Below are 20,729 nucleotides of genomic sequence, written 5' to 3' on the forward strand. Positions count from 1 at the left end.
AAGTTTTCTAAGGAGTCTCCATACTGCTTTCCAGAGTGGCTGCACTAATTTGCAGCCCCACCAGCAATGTATGAGTGTACCTTTCTCCCCACATCCTCGCCAACACCTGTTGTTGCTTGTATTCTTCAAAATCGCCATTCTAATTGGGGTGAGATGGAATCTTAGGGTGGTTTTGATTTGCATTTCTCTTATTACTAGAGATGTTGAACATTTTTCCATATGTTTGTTGATTGCTTGTAGATCTTCTTCTGTGAAGTGTCTATTCATTTCCTTAGCCCATTTGTCGATTGGATTATTTCCATTCTTGGTGTAGAGTTTTTTGAGTTCTTTATAGATTCTGGAGATTAGCGCTCTATCTGAAGTATGATTGGCAAAGATTTTCTCCCACTCTGTAGGCTCTTTCTTCACATTGCTGATAGTTTCCTTTGCTGAGAGAAAGCTTTTTAGTTTGAATCTATCCCAGTTATTAATTCTTGCTTTTATTTCTTGTGCTATGGGAGTCCTGTTGAGGAAGTCTGGTCCTAAGCCGACATGTTGAAACTCTGGACCTACTTTTTCTTCTATAAGATGCAAGGTCTCTGGTCTGATTCCGAGATCCTTAATCCATTTTGAGTTTAGTTCCGTGCATGGTGAGAGATATGGGTTTAGTTTCATTCTGTTGCATATGGATTTCCAATTCTCCCAGCACCATTTGTTGAAGAGGCTATCTTTTCTCCATTGCATATTTTTGGCCCCTTTGTCTAGTATGAGAAAATTGTATTTATTTGGGTTCGTGTCCATGTCCTCTATTCTGTACCATTGATCTACCTTTCTATTTTGGTACCAATACCATGCCGTTTTTGTTACTATTGCTTTGTAGTAGAGTTGAAGATCTGGTATTGCGATACCCCCTGCTTCACTCTTTCTACTGAGGATTGCTTTAGCTATTCTGGGTTTTTTATTCTTCCAGATGAATTTCATAATTGTTTGCTCTATTTCTGTAAGGTACATCATTGGGATTTTAATTGGAATTGCATTGAATCTGTGTAGCACTTTGGTAGTATGGCCATTTTGACAATATTAATTCTTCCTATCCAAGAACATGGGAGATCTTTCCATCTTCTAAGGTTTTCTTGAATTTCTTTCTTTAGTGTTCTGTAGTTCTCATTGTAGAGGTCTTTCACCTCTTTTGTGAGATTGATTCCCAAGTATTTCATTTTTTTCAAAGCTATTGTGAATCGGGTAGTTTTCCTAATTTCTCTTTCTGAAGATTCATCGCTTATGTATAGAAATGCCTTAGATTTATGTGCATTGATCTTATATCCCGCTACTTTACTGAATTCACTTATGAGATCTAACAGTTTTCTGGTGGAATTTCCTGGTTCCTCTAAGTATACAATCATATCATCAGCAAATAGGGATAGTTTGAGTTCTTCTTTTCCTATTCGTATCCCTTTAATTTCTTTGGTCTGTCTAATTGCTTTGGCTAGAGTTTCAAGGACGATATTGAATAGAAGTGGTGAAAGAGGGCATCCCTGCCTTGTTCCAGTTTTTGAGGGAATGCTTTCAGTTTTTCACCATTTAGAATAATATTAGCCATGGGCTTAGCGTAGATGGCCTTTACAATGTTAAGGAATGTTCCCACTATCCCTATTTTTTCTAGTGTTTTGAGCATGAAGGGATGCTGTATTTTATCAAATGCTTTTTCTCCATCTATTGAAATAATCATGTGATTCTTGACTTTAAGTCTATTGATATGGTGAATTACATTTATTGATTTCCTGATGTTGAACCAACCTTGCATCCCTGGGATGAAACCCACTTGATCATGGTGCACTATCTTTTTAATATATATTTGTATGCGATTTGCTAAAATTTTGTTGAGAATTTTTCCGTCGATGTTCATTAAGGATATTGGTCTGAAATTTTCTTTCCTCGATGTGTCTCTGTCTGGTTTAGGTATCAGGGTACTATTGGCTTCATAGAATGAGTTTGGGAGGGTTCCCTCCTCTTCTATTTTATGGAATACTTTGAGAAGTATTGTAATGAGCTCTTCTTTAAAAGTTTTGTAGAACTCGGCTGAGAACCCATCTGGTCCTGGACTTTTCTTTGTTGGTAGGCTTTTGATGACTTCTTCTATTTCATTACTTGAAATTGGTCTATTTAAATTGTGTATGTCCTCCTCGTTCAGTTTAGGCAATTCATATGTCTCTAGAAACCTGTTGATGTCTTCGAAATTTTCTATTTTGTTGGAGTATAGGTTTTCAAAATTGCTTCTAATTATGTTTTGTATTTCAATCGTGTCTGTTGTGCTATTTCCTTGTTCATTCTGAATTTTAGTAATTTGGGTTTTCTCTCGTCTTCTCTTTGTTAGTGTGGCTAAAGGTTTTTCAATTTTGTTTATTTTTTCGAAGAACCAACTATTTATTTTGTCAATTTTTTGTATTGTTTCTTTTGTTTCAATTTCATTGATTTCAGCTCTGAGTTTGACTATTTCCTGTCTTCTACTACTTTTGGTGTTGGTCTGCTCTTCTTTTTCTAGGGCTTTGAGCTATAGTGTTAAGTCGTTTATTTGTTGATTTCTACTTCTTTTGTTGAATGTGCCCCATGAAATAAATCTTCCTCCTAAGTACTGCTTTCATAGTGTCCCACAGATTTTGATATGATGTTTCTATGTTCTCGTTTACCTCTAAGAATTTTTTAATTTCCTTCCTAATATCTTTTGTTATCCATTCATCATATAATAGCATATTGTTTAATCTCCAGGTGTTGGAGTAGTTTCTGTTTTTTACTCTTTCATTTATTTCTAACTTCAATCCATTATGATCTGATAGAATACAAGGTAGTGTCTCTATCTTCTTGTATTTGCTGACATTAGCTTTGTGGCATAATATATGGTCTATTTTAGAGAAGGATCCATGTGCTGCTGAGAAGAAAGTGTATTCGCTCTTGGTTGGATGGTATATTCTATAAATGTCTGTTAAGTCTAAATTATTGATTGTGTTATTGAGATCTATGGTTTCTTTGTTCAATTTTTGTTTGGAAGATCTGTCCAGTGGTGAGAGAGGCGTGTTAAAATCACCTAGTATTATTGTGTTACGGTCTATTTGGTTTCTAAAATTGAGAAGGATTTGTTTGACATACATGGATGAGCCACTGTTTGGGGCTAGATGTTTATGATTGTTATATCTTGCTGATTTATGCTTCCCTTAAGCAGTATGAAATGTCCTTCTTTATCCCTTCTGACTAACATTGGCTTGAAGTCCACATTATCTGAAATGAGGATGGATACTCCAGCTTTTTTGCTGAGTCCATGTGCATGGTATGTTTTTCCCCATCCTTTCACCTTTAGTCTATGGGTATCTCTTTCTATGAGGTGAGTCTCTTGCAGGCAACATATTGTTGGATCTTTCTTTTTAATCCAATCTGCCAGTCTATGTCTTTTGATTGATGAATTCAGGCCATTAACATTCAGGGTTATTATTGAGATATGATTTGTATTCCCGGTCATTTGGTTCATATTTAAAATTTTATTTATTTATTTATTTATTTTTTGACACATCTTGGTTCCTCCTTTATTTGACAGTTCCTTTAGGATAATTCCTCCCTTTGCTGATTTGCTTCTTTGTTTTTTATTGCTTCCTCATGAAATATTTTGCCAAGAATGTTCTGTAATGCTGGCTTTCTTTTTGTAAATTCTTTTAGCTTTTGTTTACCATGGAAAGATTTTATTTCATCGTCAAATTTGAAGGTAAGCTTTGCTGGGCATAAGATTCTTGGTTGGCATCCATTTTCTTTCAGAGCTTGAAAAATGTTGTTCCAGGCCTTTCTAGCTTTTAGGGTCTGGATTGAAAAATCTACTGATATCCGTATTGGTTTCCCCCTGAATGTAATTTGGTTCTTTTCTCTCACAGCCTTTAAAATTCTGTCTTTATTTTGTATGTTCGGTATTTTCATTATAATGTGCCTTGGTGTGGGTCTGTTGTAATTTTGTGTATTTGGAGTCCTATAAGCCTCTTGAACTTGATTTTCCATTTCATTCTTCAGATTTGGGAAATTTTCTGATATTATTTCATTGAATAGATTGTTCATTCCTTTGGTTTGTTTCTCTAAGCCTTCCTCAATCCCAATAATTCTCAAATTTGGCCTTTTCATGATATCCCATAGTTCTTGCAGATTCTGTTCATGATTTCTTACCATCTTCTCTGTTTGTTCAACTTTGTTTTCGAGGTTAAATATTTTGTCTTCAATATCTGAAGTTCTGTCTTCCAGGTGTTCTATCCTATTGGTTATGCTTTCTATGGAGTTCTTAATTTGGTTTATTGTTTCCTTCATTTCAAGGATTTCTGTTTGGTTTTTTTTCAATATCTCTAACTCTTTATTGAAATGATCTTTTGCTTCCTGAATTTGCTCTGTTAACTGTCAATTGGTGCGATCATTCAATGCCTGCATTTGCTCTTTCATCTCATCATTCAATGCCTGCATTTGCTCTTTCATCTCATCGTTTGCTTCCCTAATCATTTTAATTATGTACATTCTGAACTCCCTTTCTGTCATTTCTTCTGCCATGCTGTCGTTGGATTCTATTGATGTAACATCTAGATTTGTTTGGGGCATTTTCTTCCCTTGTTTTCTCATATTGTCAGGAATCAGTGGGTCATTAAGATATTGCAGATTTCCTCTATCGACTTATAATGTTCTGAAGATTGCTAGTATATCCCCTCTTATCCTTCAGTAGCCTGAAGTCTTGGAGGAAGTTGATAATGCGGAGCTCCACGAAGAAGCTGCCTCTCTAGGGTGGTGACCCTCAGGTGGCGTATATTCCCTGCTAGTGGTCAGAGGTGTCTCCACTTGTTCACCAATGGTCATCCAACGGGGAACTAGGCTGCGGGCTGAGGCAAGTCCTGTTTGTGCCTGTGTCTCTGGTTTTACCGTCCCTGTGGGAAAACCTCTCCGGTAGGGAAGACTCACTTGGTGGGAACGTCTCGCTGGTCAGCTGGTCAGCTGGTCAGTTCCCCTCCTAGAGGTTCCCCTCAATCTACAACTACCGCCTGGGCTGGGCTGTCTTCCTCTGCAAAGTTCCCAGGGGCCTGGACCTACCTCCTGGGCCTGGGAGCCTCACCCTCCGCAGGCGAGTCTCCTTAGGCTGCCTCTCCCAGATAATTTGCCCGCAGTCCTGGAAACTTCGCTCCGCCCCTAGGCGTGTCTCTGTGCGGCTCTTCCAGCAAGAAGCCACCTAGCTCCTGGGACCCTACTCTGCACCTAATTGCCTGGCTACGCGGCCCCTCCTCTGAGCCGCCACCTGGAGCCCCGTACAATAGCTCCGATACCCAGAGACCCACCACACACCTCCTCCACCAGACAGCAGCCCGGTTTCTGACGCAGTCACTAGGAGTCCAAGCAACTTACTTTGTGTCTCCTCCTCCCACCAACCTCCCGTAGCCCTAGGCAGTCACTCCAAGTCCAAGTGACCCGCCCTGTTCCTCCTCCTCCTCCTCGGGGTAGCCCCCCGGGTGTTCAGGGGCGGTGACTCCGAGACCAAGCGACCCACCGCGCTCCTCCTCCAGGCAGGCCACCAGTTTTCAGGAGCGGTCGCTTTGAGTGCAATCAACTCACCACTCGCCTCCTCCTCTGGCAACCGCCTGTGGCTCTGATGCAGTCACTCCTAGACCAAGCGACCTGCCGCGCTTCTCCTTTTCCTCCGGGCAACCCCCTGGTGTTCAGAAGCGATTACTCTGAGTCTAAGCAGCTCACCATGCAGCTCCTCCTCAGGCAGCCGCCCGGAGCCCCAGTGGTTGCTCCAAGTCCAAGCGCTGTGCTGAGCCGCATCCTCTATGATGATCCCAGTTGTCCGTGTTTACCGCTCCAGCGGGGGGAGGGGCATCTCGCCGAGCAACTCTACTTCACAAATTCCCTGCGTTCAGGGGCTACCGCCCCATCCAGGACGCCTCCCCAACGGGAGAGACTCACCCAGCGGCTTTGAGTTGGTCCCAAGTCTCTCACTATCTCCTCTTTTGAATCCTGCGTCCTGGAGCAATGTGAAATGCCTGAGTTTTTTAAATAGACATTTATTCTTATTATTTTAAGTTTTAAGGTTTTTTTTGTTGTTGTTGTTGTTTTTTTTTTCTGTTTTTGTAACTCCAAATGTAGCCATGAAAGTGTCCTCTAGAGGGGGCAGTGGCGTCTATACCTGGCAGCTTTTGAACTATAATGCTCTTTATACTGTCCCCTTACTTAGGATATTGCATATAATATGACAAGAAAAGACTTGATGTGTTGTATTTCAGAAATCAAATTCCTTACTATCCTTCAGGATAAGAACCCATTTGCAAAATGCTCAACCCTAAGAATAAAACAAATGTGTATATTTAAAAATAATCTTCTAACCTGTGATATTATTTTAAAAAGGGAAGAATATGTTTCTGATTTTTCTACAGTGTATCTCTTCCTCAAGGAAGGGAAGAAGCTATGTGATTGTTATCCAAGAAAGGAGTGTATTAGCAGTTACAGCTCCTTGTTATTTTCTTATGTTTTAGTGAACTAAGACTTTGAAGAAACACAGACTCTCTAAAATAGAGTCTACCTGTACCTGTTGCAGGCTTATAGAGCTGTGGTCCTTATTAGCTGTCCTTAAGTGGTAAAATGGAATTTTCACATTTTTGTTCATTTATTGTTTAACAGTTGTTCCAACTAGGATTCCTCAGGCTCATTCTTATTATTGTTCACTTCTGTCAGGTAAAAAATGAGGTTAAAATATTTCAGTGACTTTCTTGTAATTGCAATATCTGGGATATCATCCTTTGGTCTCCTGATTTCCTATTTGCTAATACATTCATTCTGTGAACCTCTTGGTACTGCATAAACCACCATATCATGTCCATCATTCATGTATGTTTTATATATATAGTATATATAATACAGACACACACACACACACACACACATGCATTAAGGCTACTGCAGCATGGTGGTTGAGAAGAAAAGTTTGAATCAAATCTGAATTTAGGTGCTGGATTGTTCATTTTTAATGGGTACACTGTTTCCTTGGTGGTAACATCATCATAATGTTAATTTTTGAAGATTCTGAAAGTAGCAAATGAAATACTAACTTCTGAATAAATGTTTTTTAATAAATGTTTTTTCAAGAATATTTGTTTAATAAAGGTGAGAAATTAAAGAAATATGAATTCCCACTAATTTTTGTACTTCTTAAAATATTTTCTAATGTATGGTTTTCTTTTATTTAGACATCTGGTATTAGGACATATTTTATAAAAATACTGTTTTATAATTTGAATTTAATTGGAGTTTTTTTTCTTAGTGGTATGTAAAATGTATGTTGTAGTTGATTACATTTTTATATTCAACAAAATATAGATTTTATGATACATTTCAAAATATAGATTTTATGATGTATTACAAGATTTCTTTTTCTTTAAGAGGCAATGTGTAGTGGCTGTGCAGTCAGATCTCATTTGCAGATTGTGCCAAATTCACAAATGTCTTTGCCCTATCTCTTAACTTCAAAATGAATACCTATCCCATGACATTGTTGAATTGAACTAGAAAATGTTAACAAAGTCTTGCTGGTGTTTCCTACAAAACTGTTAAATGCATAACAGCAATAGCCATTATTGTTATTATTGTACATATTTTTCCAGTTAATTTGTAGTTAGTAGACCTGGATGGTAGAGCCAGAATTGCCACTAACTTACTTTTTTTGAACAATGTATTTATCTTTTCTGTCTCATTTTCCTATTCTGCAAAATAATGTTTTTGCTAAAATTAGCTATAAATTAATTCTGGCTCTACAATTTTGTAATTTTATCATCTAATTCAGATTTTTCACCTAATGTGACCATAAAATAAATTTTGCTTCTTTCTTTCAGTTTGTGGGGACATCCATGGACAATTCTTTGACTTGATGAAGCTCTTTGAAGTTGGAGGATCTCCTGCCAACACTCGCTACCTCTTCTTGGGGGACTATGTTGACAGAGGGTACTTTAGTATTGAAGTAAGTCCACATCATTTCTTTTTAGGCACTCAGTTATGCTTCCATATCTTCATAAAATAATAGCAATAAATGTCATTGCCTTAAAGAAATTTCTAATCTATAAGGAAAGGAATTTTAGTAAATTAATGGACATAATATTACATATCCTATTTTCAGTTGATCCTCATATGCTTTTTAATGTCAAAAAAATGATTAATAGTAAGATTTTGCTTTTTGTACATTTTTATACTTGCAGAGTTGCAAAAATTTTACCTTAGTTTACAGCAAATAATTCTATTTCCCATTAAAAGTACTAATCAGAGTTGATAAACCAGGGATATGTTAACATGTTTATTGCTTATCACTGTGAGACAGTAAGTTACCTTTGTAAGTTGATAACAAAGTGCATGTGTGTCTGCTTTTATGTGTGTGTCTATGTGAGAACACTTATATTGCTGTATTTTGTCTGTTTTGGTACCTGTCATCTAACTAGGGTAATTTGTCAAACTCATTAATTAAAACAGAACAGATAACCTTTGAGTAGAGGTTCTTCCCCAGCCTCCCATCTGCATCTGCTTTACATGAGTAGAAATGACATTAAAAATAAAGGCAAGGACCTTGTTTCATTCATATGTTTGTTCTTCCTGGTGTCCTAATGTGGTGTCTCATACACAGCAAGAGCTCAATAGATGCTTATTGAAAGAAATGGTTTGATATAGAAATATATTTTTAAAAATCGGAGTGTGCTGACATTGTGTGCTTAAAAAATTTAAAAAGAAAACAATTATTCTTAAAGAAATAAAGCAACAATATGGAGATCTCATACAAACATATATATTCATAATCATATAAAAATGATTGTTTTAAAATTTTATTATCATATTTGATTTACTAAAGAAGTATTTAATGTTGAAAAACATCACCCTTAAATAGATTCTATTTTAAAATCATAGCAATTGTTTTTGATTATTCAATTAACCTAAAGTCATCAATACTCTTTGTCTATCACCATTTATATGTATAAATATATATGTATACACATACATATATATGTACATATGTAAAAATATATGCATGGAGTTAGAACTACAAAGAATGTAGAGAAATGTAGTATATATCCTTGATCTCTATGAACATAAATCTATATAGGGACATATAAGTACAAAAATCTATATAGAATCCAAAAATAGTGATCATCCATGGTTCAGTTATTTGAATGGGTTATTAAAAATTTTATGATAAAGGAGGCACAGAACATAAGTATTGTTGGGATATAGAAAAATGAGAAGATACTGGGAGCTCAGCTGGCTGAAGAAACTGAATCAAAAAACAAGAAAGATTTACCTGGGAGGGAGATTGAGGTCAGCAAAGCACAGGGAAGACCTCAGTGAACCTCATAAGCCTTGGTCATGTCCTTGAGCTTGATCAGCTTAAGTTTCAGGGAAGGGTGTCTGAGGACAAATTTTGTAAAACTTATCTCTCACATTACGGTTAATATCTACAAGGGGAGACAATAATAACAACAAAATAAGACCCTCACATAATGGTAATTTGAGCAAGATAGAAGTTTATCTTTCTGGTAGAAGCTCATGTGGAGACACCAGGACTTGTGCGGTCCCCCTTGGCTCCTTGGACCCAGCCTCTTTCAGCCTTGTTTCCCTGATGTTCATGGCCTCATTTTAAAGTTAACTTTGTGACCTAAGACAGCTATAGTGGCTTCATTCCTTCTGTCTCAACACTACATTCAGCATGAATGAAAAGGAAGTGTGAGAAGGGTTTATCCTCTTGTTTAATGATGTTTTCCTGAAGTGGCACAGTTCCCTCAACTTGCTCCTGATAGATGGGAATTTAATGATAGGACTATTGGAGATTCCAATGTGATCCCAGATTTGTGGGAAACTGAGAGTCAGAAACAGCAATGAGAGGTTAAGGTTTCTGCCATTTACCTTCAAATAGAGCTTTGTAGAATCTAAGTAAATAGTAAAATAATAATAATAATAGTAATAATAATATTTTAGTAGTTCTTTTTCCTTTTGGTACTGGGGATTGAGCTCAGGGGCACTTAACCACTAAGCCACATCCTCTGCCCTGTTTAGAGACAGGGCCTCACTGAGTTGCCTAGCAAGCCTTGCTTTTGCTGAGGCTCACTTTGAATCTGCAGTCCTCCTGCCTCAGCCTCCTAAGTGACTGTGACTCCAGGTGTGTGCCACAGTGCCTGACTGAAAAAAAAAATAATATCATAATATTTGTGAATTTTAACAACTTAGTTTGTATCTTTTTGAATCTAAATAAAGATAATAATGTTTCTCACTAAGTTGGTAATAAAAAAAAGCACTAAATCATTTGTTGCTTGAATAACAGCACAATTAGATTTTCTTATCTCACCAACTCTGTTTTTGGATTTTATTATTTCTTAACTTTCATTGATCTCTATTTACCTTTGACCTTTTTTAAAATTGAAAAATGTAGGATTCTGAAGTTCTGGATTCAAACCACTTGAAATGTCCTATGCTTTTCCTAATGAAAGCATTTTAGGGCTCTGTTTTGTGGTTTTCTTTTTTTTTTTTTTAATTTGTAAAGCAGTCATCACTAACTTGTTCCTCAGTAGATTAGTCTACAGTTAATCTAGATATCTGAACCACAAAAGTTACAATATTTTGTATAGTGTGTTCCTTTTGATGTTCAAATACAGGATCAAGGAATCAAACAAAAGTTGGTGACATATCAAATATAGAAATCAGGACATTTATAAGTTCCAAGATACATATCTACCATATCCATCATCAAATGCTTCTCTAATTAAACTCCAAGGGTCTGAGAGTACAGCCCAAGGAGCTCACCACATACACACACAAAATGACAAAAAGTATCAAATGTAGAATTATCCATTTTGATTAGATGTGACCTTTGAGGGTGCTTTAGAATGGCTCGATGATATCATCATCATATTAAAATAGAACAGACATTTATATAAAGTATACATACCAACAATACTTGGGGAGTATTTATTGTGGATTAAGAAAGTTGACATTATTCACAGGCTGTAAATGCTGCTGTTTTTATGGTATAAATTCTCATTTATTCTTCAAGTTCTGAAAGGTATACCTAAATGCCTTCCTTTCAGAAGTGCCTAAACTGAGGTTTAGAGGGCCGCACACACCGGAAATACCAATGCTAGGATTCAAAACCTGTCCTTGTTCTACTACCCCACACCCTGGTCATAACATATTCAGTGGATGTACCACAGTGTAACACAAAAAAATGCATATATCAGTATTGCAGAAATGGACACATGTCGTTACACTTACACAGGCATGTACCAGCGTGCATGCATATAATCCCAAGGGCACAGCATTAAATAGAAAATATTCTCTATGAGAATGATATTGTTGGTTTAAGAAAAATCATAAAATAAGAGCTTAGTTTTCCAGTGTGTGTTATTCTAACAGGTTTTAAAAGGTTCTTGATTCATCTCAATAATTTACGACTCCACCACAGGCATTCTTTGGTTATCCTCTGAGTAAAAAGGACCACTTAAGTTTAATTTTTACCAAATCAGCTTTGAAGGGTAGGTTCAAATTTCTAGTAGTTTCTGTTGGGTATATTTACAGACGGGAGATAATGTACTCTGGGGAGCACAAATAGCTCATTTTATGCACTCTCCCCCTCCCCAACCTCCCCAATTTTCTCTTTGCCAAGATTAGAAATCATTTCCCACAAAGTTAGCCCCAAAACAAGCAAGCTTTTGAGTAGTGATGAAAGAGGTAATTTTGTTTTGAGTAATAATTTGTCTTACATCAAATATTCCTTATTTTGATGATTGCATTACACCACCTAATCTCTTTGATCAAGCATATGTGTATATATAGGTCCATGGCTGAGTGTGTTTCTCTGAGAACACAGGGAAAAATTCAGAATTGCAAACAGAGGCACACACAGCTGTTTCCTTCCATGTCGTTCATCAATCTCTCTTTCTAGCCCTTATGCAATACAGTGCCTTGGGCTTCACAGCAAGCTGGCCCCTCCTGTTCCACTTATATCCAGATCCTAACCCAGGCTTCAAACACATTTAAGGGTGAAAAGTTGTCCTGTTTATTAGCTGTGAACTTATAGACAGAGTGAACCTCAGCAAGCCAGGCAATGTTCCATGCTTCTGGCTGAGACTAACGAGCGTGCAGTACAGCAGGGGATGTTAGGTGACAGAGGGTTGTCACAGACATGAAGAAGAAATGGCTGGCTGTCTCCCCATAGCCAGTCATCATATAGGACATTGCTGTTTCACTGCCACTTCTGTGTATGCATGTCAGACCAGGCAAATGATGTCTTAGAGAAGTCACTTAACATTTTATGAGTTTGGATCTTTTCCCAAACAACACACATCTTTGTCCAGTGATGGAGAGGGAGACATTTTGATTGGAATATTTCACAGCTCAGATGATAGTAAGTTTAGGGAGCTGATTTATATACAGCTAAAGCTGCGTGTTTTCTTTTTATTTTCTTGCTTCCTCCTCCACATTATCCTTTACTCTCTTATGGGATTTTTCAAGAATACGGTTAAAAAGCCCAAATGACAAAGCAAGCCATTGCGCTGTTTGTGTCAGTGCAACAATTTAATGAAGAAAATACCCTTAGTATTGCTTTGTTGGAGAAAATACAGAACAAGGAGAGAGTTATGTCTGTGACAGACATATAATCAAAAGATGGAGGATGCTTCATCTTTCATGTTGAGTGACTCAGCCTAACTTTAAATTGTAAATATTTGTTTAATTAAGGGTAAGAATGAAAAGATCGAGTTAAGTCGATGTGACTGCTACAGCTCATTTACATCTCACTACGCAAAAAAAGCCAGCTAACATTGTGCTGTTTCCACCTGAGCAATTAATTCCGTGAAAATGTGTTCAGTTAATCGTCTTATACACATGGACAAAAATAACCAGTTATTCAACTAATTTTTATTTCTCTGCTTCATTGATTATGATTTTTTTTACAAGAGACTGTAGTGTTTTTCTTTTCAAAAACTAATGTCAACTTATAATTTTGTTTAAGATATTCAGCTTTCCAGAATGTTGGAACTTTAAATGGCAAAACAGTTGCCAGCAAGAGAGTGTTGTGCTTGGCAGCTCTGTCCACCAGATGTGGAGGGCGAGGGCTGGCAGGGCTCCACTCCCCAGTCTACCCTTGCCCTTTCATTTGCTTTGCCACTTCTTCCATATTGCTGCATTTGTGGTTTAATTTAGTGTTTGGGAAGACACTTTATTCTTGCCACAGAGGAGGAGGAAATAAAATGTGAAAAGAGAACTTTCATTTTGGGAGCATCTGAAGCCAACAATTTGGAAATTGAGTTATTATCCTTCTTTTTTCTTTTTTTGCTTTCTTACTTTGTTTCTCTTTCTTTTCTTTTTTCTTCCCTCCCTATGTTCTTTTTCTTCTTCCTTTCTTCCTTTGCATTTGCATAGAGTTAACTTTTTCTTAATTTCCTACCATAGATAGGTATCCTGTACATTCATTAAATAATAAGGGAAATTAAATGTGTATTGCATCACTAAAAAGCCATAAACAGACATGATTAAGAATTTACAAAGCACACTTTTCTATTTCTCTTTGTTCAATTAGGAAAGAGCTTCAGTAAGAAGTAATTAAGATGAGAGGTGATAAAGTTATAAAGCCACATGATAATATCAAAACAAGATCTTTAACAGATGGCCCAAAAGAAGATGTGGGTCCTGAAATGTGATTCATCTAGACTATTAGAGTTTAAAAAATGTAGTTTAGATTTCAAATGGAGAGATAATAGCTTTGTTTTAAAATAAATTGTTACAGGCAAAAGTAATGTAAAGGTCAAAAGTTTGATTACATGTTCAAGAAGATACTGACTGGAAAGGGGCACAGAGGAGCCTTCTGGGTAGTGGAACATACCTGGATCTAGGTAACAGTTCTACGGAAGTATGTAAAAATTCATTATCCTATAATTTGGGATACATGTGCCTATCTATATAAAGTTATACTTTCATATAAAGAAATCTTTTTTAAAAAGTTGCCACAGTGCAGTCAAAACTTGTAAATAAATTGCATGCAATTTAGCAATCTCAACATGTAAATATATATGTAATGTATAGATATATAAATATATACAATATATATTTATTATTGTTATTACTTTATTTTATTTGCCCAGGGATTGAACCCAGAGGCACTTTTCCACTAAAACACATCTCCAACCCTTTTCATTTTTTATGTTGAGATAGGGTCTATCTAAATTTATTAGGGCCTTGCTAAGTTGCTGAGACTAGCCTCAAAGTTACAATCCTCCTGCCTCAGCCTCCAGAACCACTGGCATGCACCACAGGCCTGGCCTACATGTAAATATATTTTAAAGTACTTTCCATATCCATTTCTATTCCAAATTAGAGATTTTAAGTTAATAACTTATTTGGAAATATATACATTTTTCCAATTAAAATATAGCCTTTCACATTTTTAAATTGGAAACTATTCTTTCATTGACATTAATGAAAGTTTATAAATACCTTCCCTGGAATGTGAGAAAAGTTTGAGTAATACAAGCATAATTTTTTAAAACATGTAAGTGGAGCTGTCAAACCTAATACACAGCAAAACTCCTTAAGCCCCCGTGCTATCCACTGAGATGACAGGGCACATTCAACAGTTGGTGATGCTTCAAACAACTCTCATATAGCCCTTGGGGTCACCTCTTCAGAAGGACTCATATCATAGTCACACGCACTAAGCCAATAACTAAATTTGGAAAGTGGTAATTAGAAAATTAATCAAAGTAATAATTATATATAATTTAATGTTAATCTGTTATTTTTTCTTCAATCACATTTTCATTGTTGAAGACAATTTCATGTCTGAATGATGGCAATACATGCTTGCTTTGATGATTAGTATTTCCTTCAAATCTTGGGCTGTATATTCAAACATAACTAGTCTCCATTCATTTCATAAATTTTCATAGAACATGATGGTAGTGATTATTCCTCACAGGTAGCACAGCAAATAAATTGACAGTGGTTTTCCCCTATAGACATTATCGGGCATGCCGACTTTATGTTGGGAAGCTGATTGTTATTTGTATATTTTTGTCCCAAATTTTAGTAATCAGAATGACTTGCCTCAGGATTTCTGTGGTATCTTTTCCTTCTCAGCTTCAGTTTTAGAACATAAACTCCATGAGGATTCGGCAGCCTACTTGTTTTTCAAAGCAACTCCCTGAGAGTTGTTATGAATCAAGTTGAGGATAACAAACTTAATGTTAGTCCTTGAGTCCTCTGGTTAGCTCTAGTTAATGCCCCTGCTAGGAAGAAGGTGGCACTGCAGCTTTGTTCCCCAGCTGGTGCCTGCACAGACGGCCATCATTGTCTCACAAAATGCAGTACCAAATAACTACTTTGAGAGTTTTAAGGTAGATGAAATGTATTCTCTGTCAGTAGTATGTGTACTGAGATTCTCTGGTCATTGATTTAATAATATTTATATATACAACCAGATGGTAAAACTATATGCCTCCAAGGGAGGGGCAGGCGGGGTTGGTGCAGGAGAGAGAAAGTAAGTGAAAACAGACGAAATCCACATCACTTGGCTTGTCTGTATTGGTCTGCAAATCATGTCTTGCCCTTCCTTTCGGGTTCTTCCGTTTCTGTTACCTGATTTTTTAAAATAAATACGATGTATAAATAGAAGTGTCTTTTTAAACGCATTGTTTGTTTGTTTATCACATCATCATCCTTCTTATACTCTTAGGCCAGTATGTTTTCTTTCTAGTATATTTTGATTTAGGCTGCTTCCTGTTTCCCTATGTTTCTACCTACACTGCCTCCCTCACCTCCCACAGGCCACCTGCATTTCTTTCTATCGACCAGGTTCACTCTGTAGTTTCCTTATGGCCTGTGATCCTCAGTGCATGCATATTTCAAATGTAGGTGAATCTTGACTTTGTACCAGCTCGGTGTTTGTTATGATTGTCAGTATCCATCCTGATGAGTTCTAGGCTGGGGATCTTTGATCATGATAATACATTTGATTCTTGTCTTCATGATAGATAAGCAATAAAATGAATAAATATAATGAAGAATGTTGATGTTTATGTTATCTCTATTTTTCTCAGTGTGTGCTGTATTTGTGGGCCTTGAAAATTCTTTACCCCAAAACACTGTTTTTACTTCGTGGAAATCATGAATGTAGACATCTAACAGAGTATTTCACATTTAAACAAGAATGTAAGTATACTTTAAGTCTCTTCCTTTAATACTACATTAGTAAATAGTCATTTTAATCAATAACCAAGAGTACATGACAATATGATCCATTGCCTAACAGTCAAAAATTATAGGTGACAGTATTTCATGTCATTGCCCATGTGTTTCTAAGCTTGAACAATTATAGGAATTCAAAATTATTATTTTGAAATTGAAAATTCTCTAATTAATAGTCAAATTGATATTTGAGTATATTTGAGAATTCAAATTAATATTTGGTATAGTTGATACTAAGAACCAAGTGAATAATTTTCCTTTTTAAACCAGTTAAGTATGCTACTTTTTGAAACAATAATTCATACATCACTCAAGGAAGGCAAATGGAAGTCAAACAGAACCCCGTTTCTCTATTTTTAAACCTGATAGATACTAACCTCTGCTACACTTTGTAAAATGAAAGACAACTTCGTCCTTTAGACATGGATACTAGGAGCACAGAGTACATCATGTAATTTCATTTTCTTTCTCTCCATTTTTCCCATTGTTCACTGAAGCCTCAATTTCTGTCATGTGGTCATGTATTCAATGGAGCATGAAGACTTTTCTCAAAACATTAGATATAAATCAATAGGGGGAAAAGCAATATGCAGTGCAAGATGAACACCTTTAGAAAACTTGCCACCTGCTTTTCTATAAAATCATTCAAGAATATCAACCAGTTTTATGGCCATCTTTCTGTTGGTATTCCAGTTAAGTGTGCATTTTTGTGGTGACCGTTCTACAGATAAATAGCCAGAATATATCTAAGAAGTCTCTTCTTTGCTCTAAAAAAAAGTAATAAAAATTATAAATGGATTAATGATAAAAATATAAAACACCATATTAAGATTAACATATAAATCTCTAAAAGTTGTACTTGATTCTGTTTCAGAATTTTGCCAAGTGTCATTTATGCTTATCTTATCTTACTGGTAAGACACTGTTAAAAAGACACAACACTATTTCAATGCAATGATACTAGTGATGAAACCCTGAGAGTAAACATTTCCTTTTGGCCACATTTGAAAGGTAAAATAAAGTACTCGGAGCGCGTGTATGATGCCTGCATGGATGCCTTCGACTGCCTTCCCCTGGCTGCCCTGATGAACCAGCAGTTCCTGTGTGTACATGGTGGTTTGTCTCCAGAGATCAACACTCTAGACGACATCAGAAAAGTAAGTCCCATTATTTTCCAAGTGTGATCTTTCTGTGTGCTCCAGGAATAAGTAGAGGCATCATTTTCCCTGTATTTATCACTAACTTTATCTTTTTTGGATTAAAATGGTTGAATGTGGTCATCAGTCTCCTCTTTGTATTAAATTTTTGCTCTTAGGAGAAAGTTATATTTGTACTTAGAAGAGTTTTCATCTCTAATCCTCAGGGTTTCTCTGTCCATGTGACATGTATCATTAGAAATATAAAATATTTCCCTTTAGATTTTTTTCAAACAGTCATTGGATATTCATGATATATTATGCTAGAAATGTTGCTTTGTCCTTGGGAAAAATATCACAAAGTTGATCTTTAAAATGTGTCCCTATTATGCCTTTGTCTCTACTATTTGTTACAATGTAAAACATTTAAGTAACACACTAACAAAGGCAAAGATAATTTTCTATTGATTGTATTGAGAGCTATATGAAAAACAAGGGACTTTTTAAGAAGTTTTTTTTTAACTTAATTAGCATTGACTTTTACTATCATTTTAGCTGGAAAAAAAGGATTATTTCTATTGAATGTGGAAGTGTGTTGTGCTTCTTTCATGAGAAAATAATAATACAGCATAGTTTTACATAGCATAAGAATCTTTTATATCTTTGCTTATGTTTTTCGCATTGATGATTACAACAGTGTAAGAAAAAAATGAGAGTAATAAAACAACTCCACAAATTTTTTTGATGCTCAAATCCCCAAAGATAGAAAACAATATATATCTTCTTATAGTGTCTTGAAATAAAATTACCTGGAATTATTTTAAGGTATTTGTTTACACTAATATATATGGCATTTTATATGTGATTAGAAGATTGTGTTCACCAACAAGCTTCCATTTAGGAAATCTAAACTAAATTTTTGTATAATTTTTCTTCAAGAATTATGAATCTTTGAAAACCATATTTATTGTTGAACCTTCTACCCTCTACTTTTAGAGACCTAAGAAACTTTGTTGTACTTACATCAAAGAAGAAAAGAAAGATGGAAATAATTCTAATTTTTTTTATTACTCCTCCCAGAATCTTTGCAATAATAATTTGGTCACATTTTTCTAAATTACTGTAACTGAATCAGGATTTTGCTGAGTTTCATTATAAAATATGTCTTTAATATTTACTTATTTAAGCCTTATGTGTTACAGATAGACTGTAGATCAAACAAGTGAGACCCTAATCTCAATGAGTACAGAATTTTTTGCTTACAGATTTATTTAAGAATGATAGGAGACACAATTCAAATTCCAACGCCGTGTATTATTACTTAAGTGGTGTTTGTACAAAGAATCCCTTGGTGTCACTTGTAGTCACTGCCACTTAATTAATTGTTATTTACATTTCCCTGTGTTTGGAAACTTCAGTGCTAAATCTCAGAAATCTCTATATTGAACAACATTTATCAGTTAATCCCATCAATTGCCTTAATATTAAATTAGTAAATAGTATTTTTCCATAGTGTTGATTTGAGAAGGCAATCAAAGAACCATGTAAGCTTTTATCTTATTAATTACCTTATTGTCAGTTACTACAGTAAGTACGGAACATGGACTAGGTGGAATATAAATAGCTGTAGTTGTTCTGCTAACCTGTGGTGGGCATTAGGGATGTGCACTTATGCTTTAATTGGATTTATCAAGTTTTATGGACTTACTTGGATGAGAAACTTACCAAGTATGCTCCTAAGAGGGAGGATAAGTGAAAAATGTACTCAATATAGATCTTTCATTATTTGAACACAACTGATGTATAGATGTATAAAGTTCTCTACTGCCAAGAATAATTGAAAGGATATGGCTTTTGGGCTATTTTATTAAAGACAAGCCAAAAAAAAAAAAAAAAAAAGAAAAAGAAAAAAGAAAATCTACAAACCTCTGTGACACAAAAAATTGTCATTTCTATGTAATTCTCATTTGTTTTGTTTCTGCAGTAATTTTTCTTCATAAAACTCATCGTGATGAGGAAACAACTTGTTAAATCAGGAACATATTTAGATATCATGAATCTCTTCTAGCAGGACCTCAGTATTCTTTGAAAAGTTTATTGATTTTTAGAGAAAAATTATATTTAGGGCAGCAAAGCATACAAATTTTTCCATCAGAAGATCTCCATCCTTAAGGTTGAAGATAATATTGTAAATTATACTGGATTTACTTTCTTATTAGAAAGGAAATACTTGATTGTTATTTTAAAAATGAAACACAGGTACATTAAATAAACCTGTTTTCTACTCTGCCTTTATAATTTTTATTAGACACTGTTACACATTTGCCTCTGGTCTTCTGAGCAATCCATCTTTGCTTTCTATTTAAAGTACTATACAGATATGTTTTTGAAAGGTAATCATGGAGTTCATGTATATGAAGTTCCTTTTTATATGAATTTAGTCAAATTCTTTCACAACCTGATGGACTGTTGAAATCAGTAACTCAAAGTTTCATGGTACATCGAATAGTTTAAAAAAAAAAATACCTGCAATCCCCAGAATTTACCTTTTGCATATTTCAGATATTCTATACAATTTCCATATATATCATTAAGCTCTAAACTTTGCCATAAAATGATTTTGAGGTTTGCATTTCACTATGTCAGAGTTTTTAATCACACTTAACTTTATTTTGTATATGCTGATTTTTAGTGTAGTTGATGTGAACTTTTAGAATGAACTTTATAATTTTTCCAGAATAAATTCTACATTAGGGTTGCTTTTCCAGTCTATAATAGGGGATTCATATTGGTCTGAAAACCTTCCCTCCTCCACTGTTCTACCCCTAATAATAATTTATTATTTCTCTGTAAGAAATTCTTTGTTCCATGGAAAAGCGTTATTTTTCTTGGATGAATTGTTTCAAAGGCATAAGTTATTTAAATTTCTCAAACAGGCTTAAGTTTATACTGAATATTTTATGGCTTCATATAATGGTTGAAATATTGAAGACTCTTATTGAAGATTCTCACTGGATGTTGGAAATGTGAAATATTTCCTCTTTTTCTTTAGATATCACTAAACACCAGTACATAGCAAAACCATTACTTCATCATCTTGTATGATGTCCCAGGTGAAATAGAGAATTCACTGCTTATCAACTTGATGTTCAGCTGTTTCTCCTGGATTTTTCAAAATAGTCAAGTATTGAATCTGAAGTACATTCATTCTTAATGGGTTTTCATAACAGTTTTATGCATTTTTTATTGCAGTTAAATTAGGACAAACTCAAGTAACAGTGTTACAAAATTATTGGTGAAATGTTATTTCTGGTTATATTATTCATACTTCCAAAATGCACCTTT

The 20,729-nt window shown here is 35.3% G+C and overlaps 1 protein-coding gene across 2 annotated transcripts in view; it reads left to right on the forward strand.

Moving 5' to 3' along the window:
- Positions 1–20,729, forward strand: part of Ppp3ca (protein phosphatase 3 catalytic subunit alpha) — a 315,713-nt gene that overhangs the window by 228,238 nt on the left and 66,746 nt on the right. For both annotated transcript variants that reach the window (XM_047565696.1, XM_047565697.1), the window contains exons 3-5: positions 7,869–7,993; positions 16,101–16,212; positions 17,260–17,405. In XM_047565696.1, coding sequence (XP_047421652.1) covers positions 7,869–7,993; positions 16,101–16,212; positions 17,260–17,405 — 383 coding nt within the window. The remainder of the gene's footprint in view (positions 1–7,868; positions 7,994–16,100; positions 16,213–17,259; positions 17,406–20,729) is intronic.

The sequence above is a fragment of the Sciurus carolinensis genome, chromosome 10 (assembly GCF_902686445.1).
Source record: "Sciurus carolinensis chromosome 10, mSciCar1.2, whole genome shotgun sequence".
NCBI classification, from domain to species: Eukaryota; Metazoa; Chordata; class Mammalia; order Rodentia; family Sciuridae; genus Sciurus; species Sciurus carolinensis.